At 38.8% G+C, this 16,618-nt stretch overlaps 1 protein-coding gene across 1 annotated transcript in view; it reads right to left on the bottom strand.

Annotated features, from left to right (window-relative positions):
• Positions 1-7,146: 7,146 nt before the first annotated feature.
• The window catches only part of ksr2 (kinase suppressor of ras 2), an 89,211-nt gene continuing 79,739 nt past the window's right edge, over positions 7,147-16,618 (bottom strand). Inside the window, exons 17-21 of the mRNA XM_073466895.1 lie at positions 13,415-13,511; positions 13,192-13,325; positions 11,299-11,433; positions 8,553-8,682; positions 7,147-7,293 (exon numbers count right to left, since the gene is read on the bottom strand). Of these exons, the coding sequence (XP_073322996.1) occupies positions 7,147-7,293; positions 8,553-8,682; positions 11,299-11,433; positions 13,192-13,325; positions 13,415-13,511 (643 nt within the window). The remainder of the gene's footprint in view (positions 7,294-8,552; positions 8,683-11,298; positions 11,434-13,191; positions 13,326-13,414; positions 13,512-16,618) is intronic.

The following is a 16,618-nucleotide window of genomic DNA, read 5'->3' as shown; positions in this document are numbered from 1 at the left end:
AAGTTCTGCTGCAAATACCTGACAATTATATCATCAATCAATTTTTAAAAAAATAAGATATTTTTCTGTTTGGTGTTGCCATGTGGATCGACTCCCACGGTTACTCTGTTATATGAGCAGCTTTTATATTTTCCTCACCGACAGTACAACCATTTATGAATGGATTCAATGAAAGATCATGACGATGAACAAAATATCACGAATAGATGAAAAGGGTTGGAATGAAAAGTTAACGTGCAAACATCAGGACAAACTGACAAGAAATATTTTCTAAATGGCTTTTTTTTGTCTTCATATGATCCCCATTAATAACTTTCTTTGGATTTGTGTCACTCTTTTTAAATAAATTCATCTTCTTTCTTTATTTGCTCCTTTTTCTTTCTCACTTTGAATCAAGTTGCTGTCATAAAACCCTTTTTTTCTTTCATTTCACTTAGAATTATTATATAACCGCAGTTGTTACTATAACTACTGAGAACCAAAATGATCTCAGCACAGTTTGTACATGAACCCGACCATCAGGTTTTGACACCGTGAAGCCACAAAATCTTTCAATCCCTTGGGAATTGCTCTGTAGTAACATTCATGCTTTCATTTCCTAGAAATGTGTAACATCTCATTTTATTTTATTTTTATTCCATGACTCAAATTAATTATGTTATCCATTATAAAATCAACTTGTAAATGTAATATCTAGTTTAATTTTCTCTCGAATCCCAATTGTTTGTACTTTTGCTCTTTGCCTCTGTATGTAATGTAACGAGAAATGCACTGAACCTGATCAGGTTTTAACACTTTTAAAGAAACTCGACAGAAACCAAGCATTCATGCTCTGATGGGCTTCAGCCTTCCTGAGATTGGGTGATGTGGATTTTTTACGCTTCAGTGGCCGAGGCTGGGGTTTGGAGATGGAGGTAGAGATGAAGAGGGAGGAGGACTGGCTGTGCAGACGACAGCTCTCATCTGTTCGTCTATTTATCTATCGTCCCATTTTCCCGCTCCATGCCCTCACTAACTCACTCTCTCTTCAACCAGTGACTCACTGACACTGTATGGCATACAAACACACACACAAGCATGCACACACTGTCATCCGTACATCAACTGGTTCACAGAGAAGATATGACGAACGAAAGACAGAAACACACCAGATCTTGGGATCGGTGCTGTTTTAGCCTCACTGATGTTAAATCTACCCTTTATTTTAAAACTTAGAACTTATTTTAAAGTCTAAAAACTGGATATATTCAACATCCTTGGCACCACTTTGGTTTTCTAAAATGTGAATTGAATGAGCTTCCAGCAAAGTTACACAAAGTAACCATTACAGAGGTGTGGGACCCTTCATACACCTGGCATTAATGATCTTTACCCAGATACGGAAAAATGAGGTTTGTCACATGGTGCAACGACGATCACCTGAAGCTCAATATCAGCAAAACAAATGGGGCTGTTGGACTACAATGCTTCAAATATGGATGTTGCTACAAAGAAGCTTCAAATTCTAAATGTGGATGCTTCATACACATGTTCAACCGGATCACAATCTCCCCTCCCATTCCTGTTCAGTTATGGCATTGAATAATGGCCAGAAAAGTGTTTTTGCAGAACATTGTGATGTCAACGTTAAGTTAACATTTGACCTTTTGGAAATAAAATTGTCATCACTTCATCATTTTACCCTAATAGTCATTTGTGTGAAATTTTGTCAAAATTAGCATATGTATTCTTGAGTTAGGGCCTAAGACGTGTTTTGTGAGATCAAATTGACATCTAACCTTCGTATATCATAATCTGATAAGTTCATCCTTGAGTCAAGGGGACATTTGTGCCAAATATGAAGAAATTCACTCAAGGAGTTACTGATATTTCATGTTCACATGGATGGGACGGACAACCTGAAAACACTGTGCCTTAGGGCACAGCTATCCAAGGCGTGGAGGCAATCAGGCATCAATGCAAGCATGGAGGGTTGTGTCAGAGGCAACAAGCTTGATCATTACTTAACATTGTTCACATAACATCTACATTATTTAAAGGGATAAATTGGTTTCAGAGGAATTTGTACTTTTGTAATTTGTTTTTGTTTATTTTTGTATTTTTTTTTCCTGGTCTCAGTAAGATAAATGCATGGATGTCTTGTGTTTATTACTGCATGCAGGACGAATGTCTTGTCATTGATGAACCCTGCTAAGCTCAGTTCATGGATGTCATGGAAACAGGTACTCTCGAAGGAAGAGTAGAAATAAATAAACCAGCTAACTTCACATATAGACACCTCTGGCCTCAACCTTAACGTAACCGATTGATTAGTGGTGCTTGCTGAGGATTGGTCATTTTTTTTAACCAATGTTCTCACAAGTGATTTAAGGAGGGGAACCAGATTTAATCAATTTTTCTGTTTCCTGGTAGGGCACCACCAAAGTCTACGCTTAGTTTTCTAATAGAGAGGACAGCTCTTCAGCTAACAGGAAGTGAATTAGTCTTATTTATGTCACTGTTTATTCATTTACAAAGAAACTGCAGAACAGCTGCTTGCTGTTTCATATATTAACTGCATGAGCAACAAGTGGAAGCAGTGTATTATTCAGTGTTTAAGAGTGCTTGGAATATGGTGAGTAAACCATGAATAAGTGTATGGACTGACAGAAGAGACGTGGCTTTTACTGCAAGAATTGTTCAAAAGAATGGTTCAACATTTTGGGAAATATGTTTAATTGCTTAAGTTGAATAAGAATATTAATATCACTCATATGTATCTGGTCAGCATAAAGGTACAACTAGCAGCCAGTTAGCTTAGCTTAGCATAGACACATGGGGAAACAGCTAGCCTGGCTCTGTGCAAAGGCAACAAAATCTGAAAATCGGAGTACCAGGGGAGTGTTGATTGTTGATTGATTGATGATTCGCAGATGATTGTAAGATGATTTTAAGCACTTGCTGTATCTTTTTAAAGTCTCTGTAGATTATTGAATTTTTTCGTAACTGTGTCATGCAGTGACTGCATATAAACATGGACAACATTAAAGCTCCCCAAAAGTGGAGCCCAAACATCTTGATTGCCCCTTTGTGACTGGTTGCAGTACAAGGCATAAACTCCTCCGCTCCATTTTAGCAGATGGGACACCGGCCAAACTAAAAACTACACACCCAAATAGATTTTTCCCAAGGATGGTCTTTGCCATTTACGGCAGTTATTATCACACTGATGAATGTTCAGGCGTTAATTTTTTTCCTGATAAGTTTGGTTTTAATTACTAATTTGATGCTGTTAAAAAGGGGTGTAATGTCATAATTGACAGCTGAGTGGGCGGGTGTATGGGACTCGATAACGCCACTACACGCCCAGTCACTACCGTGCAGACTCTGGCCTTAATCTATGACATTTGCAAGATGGCCACTTCCGTATCCAAAATATTTTGGCTTCATTTTTTGTGCAGTACAATGAAGTGGAGACACGTCAGCCATCTTTATATACGGTCTCCCGTCATGAAAACCATTGGAAAACATTTTAACTGACATGAATTTACTGTGATTTTAACCACTGTTCTTCGTGAAAAATGAAGGTATAGCCTTTTACTAGCCACTGTTCATTTTCTATTAAGGATACTTTAAGTATTCAGAGTAAATTCAGCATCAAAAGTTGCACTTTTTATAATCAGAACAGAGATCACATCACTGAAAGAAACTAAGTAATCAGTACTATTAGGATTTAATTAGGAAGTAAGCACCGATTCAACACTAAGTTTGCTCTTTAAAGACGTGTTAAAAATTTAAACCAAAGTAAAATATGGATAAGGGCTGACTAAGATAAAAGATGACATAAAAGAAACAGAAAACGTCCAAAATGAAAACATCTTTTTATTGTCATACACTTTGTAAAGGATGAGTGCAAATAAAAGAGCTTGTGATCAAAATCTACTCATCACTAAGCCATGACCATAAGGCATCATTAAATACAAGCTTTTTGGAGCTATCATCTACAATACAAGGACGGAATCAAGGAAAAGAAACAACACAGCATCAATGCTTATGCAATTAGAAGGAAAATGGCGGAAAAATAATTTTAAATGAACAGAAAACAGAAACAACAACCAAAAAGGAAAAAAAAAAAACACAACACAATTTGTACATTCAAAAGAAAGGTCAAAAAATTCACAAGAAATATTGATATTACGGCAAGTGACGATAAAAACATAGTCTACAATCTGTTATGTACACTTGGCACTAATGTTAGATCTTTGATTGTTGTCCAGTCAGGTTGTTGTCACCTCTAGCATGTGCACAGGTCGCAACTCTTTTTTTCTTTTTTTTAATTGAAATGCTAGTCTAATCATTTATATAATCTATAAATATTCTCAAACAATCATTTTCTCAAACAAAGCTGTCGAAAAGTTTTGCAAAGCCTGACGTAAAACTTCATTAGGTATTGAGATCAAACTGCTCAATGGACAACAGTTCATCAGAAAAATGCTCACATACTTTTTATATATAGTGTAGAAGTATTATTTTTTTTTCATAACAAGAATCAATCTTTGATAGTCCATCTCATGCACTTGAAAGTTGTAAACAGTACAAATATAAATGATCCACTTACAATATTTGAATCCCAGCAATTCCAAAATAGACAGACAGACTCCAAAAAACAGCAGCAGATTGTTTGTATGCATTTTCCAACACACAGATGTGTATATAATGAGGTGGAAAATGGCTATTTAACATGATTGGATTGTCTCTATCTATTCGACGTGGCTAGAGAGAATCAAAAGCAGTATACAGCTCGGATGACGCCACAGCTTCCAATTCGTGATGATATGACTCAGAGTTGCTATATCTCTATAACATACATTTAAAATATATTATGATATACATTATGAAGTAGAAAAATGGCCTGGGGTGGTCTTCAGCATCCTGATATGTCTTTTCTGATATGTTAAAGGGAAAGTTCAGCCAGATTTAAGTTACTAACTTGTTACTTTAACTTTATAATCCAAGAACTCAATGATTCACACCTCTTTCAAGATTTAAAGAAAACAACGAAGGCAGGTTTAGGATTCATTTGTCTTACACAGGCGCCTTTTCAGCAGTGTTGTACTCAAGTCTGGTAAAATAAACTGAAAATGTTTTGATTTGAGTGGACACGTCCTTGCCTTAAAGCGTCATTATCTTCTTTTGAGGGGAGGAATAACAGAATATTTCTCTGACAAATTAAAAATGATAAATTAAGTAATAAAATGCACCATTGTTCACTTTAGACATCTTCTCGTAGGACCGTAGCTTATGTTGGCCAATGTTAGCAAACTTTAGATAAAGATTACTGTTCAACTGACATGTCTGACTCCGCTTGTGCTGCTCTGACAGTAGCTTAGCATTTTAGCTAAATGCTAAAAATAGTGTTGGTATTAGTTTTAGTTTTAGCATTAGGCCTATCTCATATGTGTAACTTGAAGCCTCAGTGGTCACTGTACAGCAAAAGTTGCAGTCTAGCTTTAATTATCTCCACCAGCATCTGGTTGTTTCCCCTTTCAATCTTTCCAATTGGCTCTAAATACAGTCAAGCTGCCTCTAACATTCACTTTGCATTCAGTGTGAACACACCACCATACAGCTGAATTCTGAATCATTAAAGCTGCTGTAAGTGATATATTTTTATTCTCAAACGTGTCAAATAGCTCTGTATTCAAACAGTAATCTGTGTTTGGTCAGATGCCCGTGTCCCACCTCCCAGCTGCTCATGCAGTAAAAAAGAAAAGAAAATTTCCGGTATCCCTGCCCGCTTTATCCAATCAGGACAGAGAAGTCCAAAAAGAGGCGGTCCTGTCTGCTCCAGAACAGTAGAGAGCAGGATCCTCCTGTTTGCTGTTATGTCTCAATAATGTCATGTGCTCTCCCTTTACGCATCTAACAGTCACATCATTACAGAGCCTTGAATCATAAAACTTCTTTTTCCTGTTGTCCTCAGACCTGTTAGCAACCGGTCTTTGATCCAAACTACGTTATAAAAACAGTATCATACACTACTCAGAAAGCTAACGTGTCATTTTCAATACTGTCACTGATTAGGGTCTACAAAGTTCATGTATCGTTTGAATAAAATAACTAAGAATTACTGCACTGACTATACAGTAGCGAGATTTAGATTTTTATCTGTATCTATTATATTCTGTATCTATCAGTAGCAATGTAAAGTAAAATATACATTTATTTCGAGGACATGGGGAATGGGGGGCTCAGTGATAGCATTTCTGAAGGGTAATTAGTTCTGCAACAGTTGGCGAGATACATTTCAAGTGTCAGCGATTTCACAGAACAGCGTCAAGTGAGGGAGTCCCGGTCTGACCAGCCGCTTTTTTCGCCCTCCCCCCCCAAAGTTATTGTTCAAACATCTCGCTTATGTTCACAGGCAATAATCAAAGCGCAGGCTGATCAGAGAACAGTCTCCCATCAAAGAACCGCGCCAACACATCCCCACACATACAGGGATGCTGGCTTCTTCACATTCAAATGGTACGGTGTAAATAAGAGGACATTTTTAAGTTAAATAAAGCTTTTCAGACAAACATGTAACCTGTACAGACATCCACACATGAGAGACCATGAGGTAACACTGACAAAATGGTCTACACAGTTGACAGACATAAGAAATGGCAAGACAATGTTGTGGAAAATATACAATGCTTGATGTACAACAGTTACATTCATTCAAACAAAAGAAAAAGAAGAAGACATGGAAAAGAATCTACATTTGTACTCAAACATGTGGGTTTGTTTTTTTTTAAGTCCATGATGATGTGATCAGTTGAAAGTTACAAGCTAGATACATCCAGGAAATAAATCAAATATTATGAAGGGATCAAGTCAATAGTAAAAGACAGAAAAGATAAAGGAAAAATATCCTGTATGGTTGAAATCAACTCAAAGAAAACCCGACTGCTTTGAGAAGCTGGACAGTCAACTTATCTGTACACACACATGCCAACATTCCATGAAATTACACACAGCACGGGCAGTTTTCATCACTGGGCTGGCTTTTGGATTCAGTGCATTCTTTAAGGAGGTGGGTTTTTATGTAGAGTTATGGCGGCTGTTGTTGTTTTTTTGTTTTTTTTAATAGTTGCTGATTGTTTGCTGTTTTGTGTCCCTAACTCATTTGACATACTCAGCTGACTTCCAGAAGTGCCCTGGGTGGGAAAGGCGACGGTTCCGTTTTGGCAACTTTTCCAGTAAATCTACCAGCTTGGAGAAGCTGGGCCGCTCTTCCTGCTTGTACGCCCAGCACAGGAGCAGAATGTCCTGGAAGAGACACAAAACAACACTTTTAGATTTTGCATTTAAAACATCACGTTGAGGTGAATCAGAGGGTGCAAAATAAACTTTTCTCAAACATGTATGGAGACTGATTTGGCCTGCTAACATGGTCACAACAGCAGTGGCTGTGGAAAACAGCTGCACAGCAGAAGGACTCATGCTTTTTTGTGTTTTCCCCTGTTATTCTCAAACTGAAGAGGATCATTTCTTTTATTATTAATTATGTCACTCCTTTTTTCTCTATTTGTGATGAGACAAAGAAAAGACTATTGTGGGAAGCAATATTTTCCTTTGGGATAAAAGGCAATCAAGGTACTTGAAGTAGCAAAATTAAGCTTTAAAAAAATATATTATATTCTCGAAATGAATCCTGAGCTGGGTTTATGTACTTCAAATAATTCAACCTTCTCCATTGCAGTTGAATTGAACTTGTTAGGCTATATACGCCCCTGTTCTCACTTGATTTTACATTTTGTAATTAAACTTAAAAAATTTTAAAAGTTACAAATTATGAGTCGTTGAATATGCTATTCAGTGTTGGTAGAGTCAAACATTTGAAAGAAGACGTGCATGCTCTGGCGAGTGGCAACATATGCATGGAGTCACAAGGGGGTTTTCATTTTCGGAAATGTAAAAGTACTCTAACAAGTTACTTTTCCCAGTAGGTACTGCTGTAATGTGAACTTTGCCACCACTTAGAGACTAAGCACACTGTATTAGCGGATCTCTTCCAACAGGCACTTGAGGTGTTTCAAGGAGAGGAGAGAAGGGAGGAGTGTGGCAAGGTGAAGGCAAGCATGTTGAACTGCACGTTGCAAAGACAGGGAAGGCCAGTACCACCGGGGGACAGGCAGAGTTGTCACGATTTTCCCTGATGGAGTCAGATTGAAAATCCCTAACTCTGAACTGACAGTCTTTGTTAATACAAGCACAGGATTTAATTTCAGATTTCTTTTACTTCTAAACTAAAAACTTAATTCCATTCATGAGCAGACATTTTTTGGTACCACTGGCTAAATTTAATGAACTCCATCCAACTCGCATTGTGCAAAACTTCTGTCTTGGTTAAATCTTTAATTAAAATACTTTTCAATACATGTTACACCCACCAGGATGATTTAAATGCATTTATACAGAAATTGAGTCTGGGATTCAATGAGTACTTAAACATGAAGATGCAGAGATTCACCTACATTTGAAAGACAGAGCATCTGAATTATGAGCAGTAAAAGAGAAAAACTTACTGATATTTCCTTCCCCATGCCAGTTTGGGCGAGGTTGGGTTTCATCCCGCTGCCAATCTGCCATATGATCACCTCTGCTGGCTGACTCTTGTAAGGCCACTCACGTGCATGTAACTCGTACCAGATGGTGCTGTGAAGTCAGAGGATGAAGAAGAGGAACGGAGCAGGTCAGTGCTTTGGACTGTCTGGTCAAGAGAATAAAACCTCTGTCTTCAAGAAACCAACAATACCAGCCTATATATCGAACTGTAAACCATCAATGCACTGGTTTTGAACAGCTTTCAGATTAATGTACAGCACCAGAACTTTAAATTTGATGAATTTCATCTTAAAACTTTAAGAACAATTTCATCCCAAAGTTTAAAAAAACACATGCAAAATTAGCATCCACCACCCTCCCTGTGCAAATTAGTAGTTATTTTCATTTTGCCCCTACATGTCATGTTTGAGGAGCATAAAAATAGCTCTTTGCCAGGAGTAGGGGGGGAAAATGACAGCTGATTGTTGCTGAATATGTAAAACAGCCATGGGGGTCACCTCAAGGTAACACAAGGGCTAAGAGAGCAGCTGGACACTGTGCGCTGCTCTCTTCCTCCCTTCAGAATGATATAGCGACAAAACCTCCATATGGGTGACCATCTGAAAAATGCAATTGTGCTGGGAGTCAACAGAGCAGGGTCCACCCCCACAAATGAGTCAGTAAAGGCAGCAGAGACAGAGCAGGAGCTGTGGGGTCCTGTTCTTTTAATCAACTTATATTTAAACGGAGGAGTGGGACACGCCTTGGTTTGACAAACCTGATTCACAAACAAATGTAATATTAATGATGAATGGCTACGTACTTTTAGACCGCCTCGGTTTGACATTGTGCCATATATACTTATTACAGGACAGGACACAAGTTACTGCTCCCAACCAATACAGTGTCCGACAAAAAACACAGACTGTTTTCATACTTTATATCAATTTAACAAACAAGATATTGTGTGTTCTGTTAGCTTATACCTTTGGACAGAGGCTAGATAGCTGTTTCCCTCTGTTTCAAGTGTTTATGCTAAGCTATGCTAACCAGCTGCTTGCTGTATTTACAGTACACAAATAAGAGTTTTGTCAAACATTTGCCCCGATACATGTTCGGCTGGGTGTACAGAGGCTTCCTTTCTTAAGATTTTAGGTTTTTAGTCTTCTTGCTCCTTAGCACTGTGTAACGACAAGTGATCCACTCAAACTTATACATTCTGCGTTTGTTTTTTCAGTGCTTTGTTGTCTACACTTGGACTACCTGTTACAGAAAATAACATCACCACCGAATGGGTTGCAGTACTGCGATAGAGGAGACTTCATATCATGAAAACCTAAAAGTCTTCAGAATTAACACTAATCCATATGACATTAAAGACTCCTAGTGGTCTATAGATGCTGTAATTTGCTGTAATTGAGTTTCCTGTGAGATACATGTAACTAATGAAAGTCTGTGGAAGCACACTAAAGCCTTAGATTAGAGCCTACACGCCTTTTTTTGTTTTTTTGTCAAAGTTAAAAAGACGTCAGTACAGCTGAAAACCAATCAAGATGGAGGAACTGAGAAGTTCATAAGGGAGTACTGCAGTGTTATTCAAACCTGGTCCTCAGGGCCCCCCCTGCCCTGCAAGTCTTAAGTGTTTCCTTGCTCCAGCTCACCTGATTCAAATGATCAGTTTGTCATCGGGCTCTGCTGAAGCCTGATAACAACTTCACTTGAATCAGGTGTGTTTGAGCAGGGAAACATCTAAAACATGCACGACAGGGAGTCCTCAGAAACAGGATTGAAAAACACTAATGGTGGCTCAGTGGTTAGCATTGTCTCCTTACAGCAAGAAGACCCTGGGTTTGATTCATGTGCTCCCCGTTAAGTGCCACCTGTCAGTGCCATTGACCAAGGCACTGGCTTACAACTGGAGTTGTTCCCCAGATGCCATATTGTGGCTGCCCATTGTTTTTCAGGGACGGGTAAAATTCAAATAAATAAATAAAAATGTGTGAAATCATTGATTCACTTTTGCCTGATCAAGGGGTTGACGTCTCTCAGCTCCTCAACATTAACCCTGTCTTGCCTCTTTCTAACCTCTTCACACACCCACATGGAGGAACCAATCACGAACCAGTGCACTCCTTATCCACTAAAAAAACTTCTGTATCTTGCTGTCTTCCAGCTGCTAAAGCTTATTTGTGCACCATTTCCTCCCCCAGCGCCGTCATAACCAAGGGTACACTCATAAACGATATGTGCCAAGTCAGACATGTTCACTTCCTGAGAATATGGGATCTTCCCCATAATTGGGTATATGGGACCAAGTGGAGTCTATGTCAAAATCAGATATTATTCAAGCAATTAAGTTTTAAAATTGTTAATCCTGCTCTCATTAAACCGTCATAAGTTGGATATCTAAAGTCTGACAATAACAGAAGCAAAATTGCCATTTAAAATATAGCATATTACTACATTATCTTTGTCTTTGTACAGTTAGCAGTGAAAATCTGTATCTATAATGAGATCTGAAAACCTTTTAATGAGAGTTGCCTCTTTGTCAAGTGATGTGGAGTTTTAGGACAGTGCGCTGTAAAAGTAAGTAAGAATTTACTGAATTCACACACATTTTTTGGTTTGTAAATCCTCTCTGTCAACAGTGACTCTGATTGCCAAACATCAGGCTCCGATATTGTCTGGACAAACAAACAGGAGGGCACCAGGTAACAGGACACTTACCCAAAAGCAAAGACATCTGACTGTTTGGAGAAGGGAAGCTTGTCCTCCTCTGTGTCTGGAGAGAGCTGCTGGATGATTTCTGGAGCCAGGTGACACAGCCAGCCGTTGGGGATCCTCAGTTTGTCTTCTCTCCGGCTGCACAACGAGGAAACGTGGAGAGGGATTTGTCAGGGTTTAGTGATTTGCTGTTTCGTGCTGCCGAATCTCCAAATATGTTACATGGCTGCATTTTCATCACAGTGCATTGTCTTTGCAGATAGCCATAATAGGCTTTAAGCTTTGCTGTTGTTTCACTGGCCTATTGCTGTGATTCACAGCCAATTTTTGACACATTATCTAAGCTTATATTCCATTTCTGCGGGAAAAAAATCCAAATTGTTATTTAACAAAGGCCCACATGGGTTTCCCAGTGTCTTGTTGTCATACGAATGATGCCTTTCATTAAACAAACATAATACAACATGCTAATTTGTGAGCTGTGGCTGCAGATATTCAACCTTTGGACAGACCCAGGCCAGCTGTATTCAATGTTTCTCTTATGCTAAGCTAGGCTAATTGACTCCTGGCTTTAGCTCCAAAGTTAAAACACTGATATGAAACTGGTTTTGATTTGATCATCTAAACCTCAGCAAGAAAGCAAATGAGACTATTTCTCATTTATTCTTTTAAAATGAGGGGCACGGAACAATATAGTGACAGTAAACAACAACGTAATGAGGATTTGTAGATAAAGCCACAGGACATTATTAATTTTATTTGTTAGATGCTCTTCACTTGAGGTATAATTGAATTTTATAATTCCTTCACTTTTTATGGTTGCAAAACACAAAAGAAAGGTAGCCTACTTAAACCTGTACTTCAATACAACATAACATTTCAGACAGATTCAACCATGTAATCTGCTAATGGCATATGAGAAAACATCACTGTTAATATAATCGTGCTGCTCCCGCAGATGTAGGTGTGTTCAGATGGCTCACTGTGCCGCTCTCACTGGTTGGTCTCCAAAACGGCTTCAACACTTCCACTTAACCGTTTCTGAAGGGTTGATGAAAGTCTCGCCTCATGAGGTCAAACTCGAGGAGATACAATATGTGATCAGTGGTTTGCTCAGCCATGACATGGCAAATGACAGAGAATAGACCCTTTGTGTTAGTGGAGTAAGAACCAATTTGTAGCGTTTGGATCATTACCAGTGATTCACAGTTTTCTTTGTATGACATTGCTGTTTGGACTGTCAGCTTTATCCTTCCACTATTGAATTTCTCTGATCATCCGTGACCTGGTCACTCTGTTTTTTACTTTCTCTTGAGCACCTCTCTTTAACACTGCTTGTGCTCCTCAACAGAGAAGTGGGAATTTCCTCCCAACAACGGTCAAGATGGACTGAAGTCAAACAGTTCTCACTTGATTTACACCAATTTAAGGTGAACGATTGCACTCCTGTATGTTTGGCACGTTTCACTGACAGGACAGTTGATTTTTACCGTCTCTGTCTCATTACCTATAATCCATGTTGTTTCCAGAAAATAGGAGCCAGTCACATAATAAAACATAAATTAAAAAAAACATACTTTATTTTGTTAAAATAAAGTAGCAGGTTTGTAGGGGTTTGTATTTTAATTACTTCAAACACTACATTTAGAGATTTTAGATTTTTTATGTCAAGTATACAATCTTAAATTATATATAGTTCTCACTTACTATCTTAAAGTATGTAAAATTTACTGACTGTTGTAAGATAATACAATTACTGACACATTGTCTTTTTGTGACTATGTAGACTACTAACTTCCACTCAATGTTTTGTTTATTGTTTTGTTCCCTCACCATTCGGGTCAGTACTGTTATAATACAATCAGTTCGTCTCTGATGTGTATTGAAAGTAATTACCTGCCAGCCTGTAAAACCCCAGATATGGTGAAGAGTCCAAAGTCGGTAATGACCACTTTGCCGTTGTCATAAAACACGTTCTTGGACTTCATGTCTTTGTGTAAGATCCCCTTAGCATGGAGGTAGCCCATCCCCTGAAGACAGAGAGAGAAAGATGTGAATTTTCTCCAAAATGATGTGTGCTGCAGAAGTGTTCTGGGAAATCAGTGTTGAGTTGTTTTACCTTGACCATCTCTTGTGCGATCTGTCTGGTCTTGTTAACGTCCAGAACAACCTTGGCATCCCGCACCACAGAATAAAGTGTCCTCCCTTTACACAAACTGAGAGAGGGGGAAAAAAAGACAAGGACAAGATTTCAATTTACTGTGTTGACTAATGTAAAATTCTATTAACTTACTCACAAGATAAGCCTGTGATCGCATTTCTTCCTTATGTGAACAAATAAATGAAATGACATTCAGCCTAAGTTTGAATATCCACCCGCTCACTAATCACACTGCTTTTACAATCATTTATGTTCGACTAATCCAAGCTACATTTGCATAATGATTTTATAATCAAAGTGACCCTGTTTTCCCAGAGTTGCCAAAGTGAAGAGTTGGGATGATGATGGGTGGAGCCATGTGAGCGTGACCTAACATCTGTTATGGGGCTGAAAGAAATGCAAAAATGAGCGCCACTCTTCCAATACTGTCAATCAAAATAAAATACTGTGAAGCAGCATGTTGGGATTGAATGTTGAATGTTTAACGTTGAATGTTGAAAGGTGCAGTTAGGTGAGGTATTTGATCGCTAATGTTTATCTTGGGAATGCTTACATTCAAGGCATGTTAGCCAAATGGCACAAAGGAAAATTTCCAATTAGTTGGAAGCAGATTTTTACAACCCATACTTCTGTTTATTGTTGGGCACCGACCTCTAGTGGCCATAGTGATTATTACCGCTGCAAAGGAGGAAGTCGGGTGATGTTGTACAAAAAACGACAATATCTGCATAAAGAGGAGGTTGGGGTGGATGGTTGGGTCAAACAAATACAGGACTTTTACCCCGGTGAGTGCTGGACAAAGGTCCGGTATGGCTATCACTAGTGCGTTGCAACGATCATGTTGTTTAGGGAACGGTGCTGCACTTCGTTTTGGGGGTTACTGGCAATCGACCTGTTCAGTTGTTTAGGTATGAGGATGTGTTGGTAACTCGCTGTGTAGGCTAGCTCATTTTTAATTAGCTAAATCAAATGTATTAGTGTTTGTAATAGGTTTGGTTAACAGTGAAGTACTGGTAGCTGTGGCTTTGTAGACATTTTGGCACCAATTTGTAGAGAGGGAGATATTGAAGCTGTCAGAAATTACATCTAGATGAAGAATGTTTTCTGTACGATATGACATGAACGTGGGATAACAATGCATGAATGCCACTCAAGATGTCATGACACATTCATTTTTACTGGTGGGAGTGTGAATTGTGGACTGGAACCAGTTTTGCACTTGTCTATTGTACTATTTCTTGGTTCCGATCCATGTTCGGATACAAAACATTACCACTTTGTTATGCAACCACTCATGGATTCAGAATACTTTGAGTGTGAAAGCATAGTTGTAATACTGACACAATAAAAAAAGTCCTCTCTTTCTTCACTTTTCTGGCTTACTTAACGCTTTTAAAATGCTCTCTTTTATAAATAACTTTTGACCCTGTATCTTATCGGTTCATCTCATAAACAAGACACAGGCTTACCCTGAAGTGAGAGTCTTTGTCAGTGACATAGTGCAGTTTAAGATGTTGTTAAAGGATAAAATATCATCATTCTGAACTGAAACGTGGGCCTACTCTGTGCCAGGGTGAAGCTGCGGTACGTGGAGGTGGTGTCATATTTCTGGAGGGGTGCCATCATACTGCCGTATTAATAGACAGTTCTACAACCACCCCCTGCCTCACACCTGAAGCCCTCAACCCCAACTGTGCCATGCAGGTGACCAACAGAGGACCCGAAGCCAACAGTTCATGCATATTCATCTCAACGCTGACCTGACAGCAGCTGCATTTTGAGTAGCTCTCTTCCCTCGGGCTCTTTCGACACAGAAATGTGGTTTTATGGCTTTTGTGTATCTTCACACGACACCTTCACATAAACATTTCGTCGTATACCTCAGACACACAGGATGTGTGTAAGTGCAAAGCGGCAGCATTTCATACTGATAAAAAAGGTAATGAGGAAAGTCACCCATGTACTTTGGAAAGGAGTAATTAAGCTATTCCGATCGATGAAAGATGACCCTGTGTTCCGTATGCTCGGTGAAATTGATCCACAATAGAAGAAAAAGATACAATCAGTATTAATGTTTCCATTAATGCAACATGAAGACCCTCATCCTTAATAAACCACACTTGGGTTCTATATTACACGTTTGTCATGAGTGTGATAAAGATTGCATGTTTTACTTCCCTTATTTCTTTAAACTGTGTAATTGTAGAATCAGAGTACTCGTGGATAACAAAGCCATCTGATATTTTCTATAATTTTCAGCAATCAGCCAGCTCATCTGTCAGCTCCCCTGCACTCATGACAACTTCAGCTGGCATCAACTGCAATCACGCATCTCAATCAGTCAATTAATCAGTCAATTGTTCTGTCAAAGATATTTACAACCACAGTGAATGTGACGAGAATGGAGCGACATTTTTACTCTGAGCTTTGTTTCCTGAAGCATTTTTTGAAACTGTCGTTCCAGCATGGAAAATCCTCTCTTTCTTCACTTTTCTGCCTTACTTAGTAGAGAATAAATGAATTATTTTTTTGTGTAAAATGACAACAGAAAAGACGAGAAACAAAGTGGTAATTCATTTTTTTAATGAGACATGCTTCTTTGTTCACAGCCTGTGTTGACGACAGTGGGAGAGTGGCAAATATCCGAACAATTTCCTTTTGAACTGTATTAGCTGTGCTAATTAATTAAACAAGGGAGTATTCCTAGTGATGGTCTTTAACAAGAACACAGCCCTGTCTGTGTTCCTTATTAAAAAATGAAAAAACGACTTGCCGCAAAAAATGTGAACGCTAATCTATTTAAAGTTTTTCAGTAAATGAGAGAATTTACTCAAGTTCACTCCAACCGTGTGCTGTAGGGAAGTCGACTGTAGTCAAGACAAATACAGCGGGGGATGTTGGGTGTGGGTGGTTCATCCATTCAACAACAGAAGCAGCCTGTTTTAATCACAACCTCTGCACGCTTCATTGTCAGCCACTCTAAACTCATTGTCCTGGAGGGGGGTAGATCTGTGGCTGATCTACAATGTGTCCCTGAGGACAAGGGCAAGGGCAAACAGATACCTAACCACAGAGCGACCACTCAGAGCTTAGGAGCAGAGCAAACCACAGATTTCAGAGCTGTGATGTCAAAACATGACCAGTATATCCATGAAAAAGCTT

This window comes from Pagrus major, chromosome 5 (assembly GCF_040436345.1).
Source record: "Pagrus major chromosome 5, Pma_NU_1.0".
NCBI lineage: Eukaryota > Metazoa > Chordata > Actinopteri > Spariformes > Sparidae > Pagrus > Pagrus major.
Note: the sequence above shows the minus strand (reverse complement) of the source record. Positions and strands in the feature narration are given on the sequence as shown.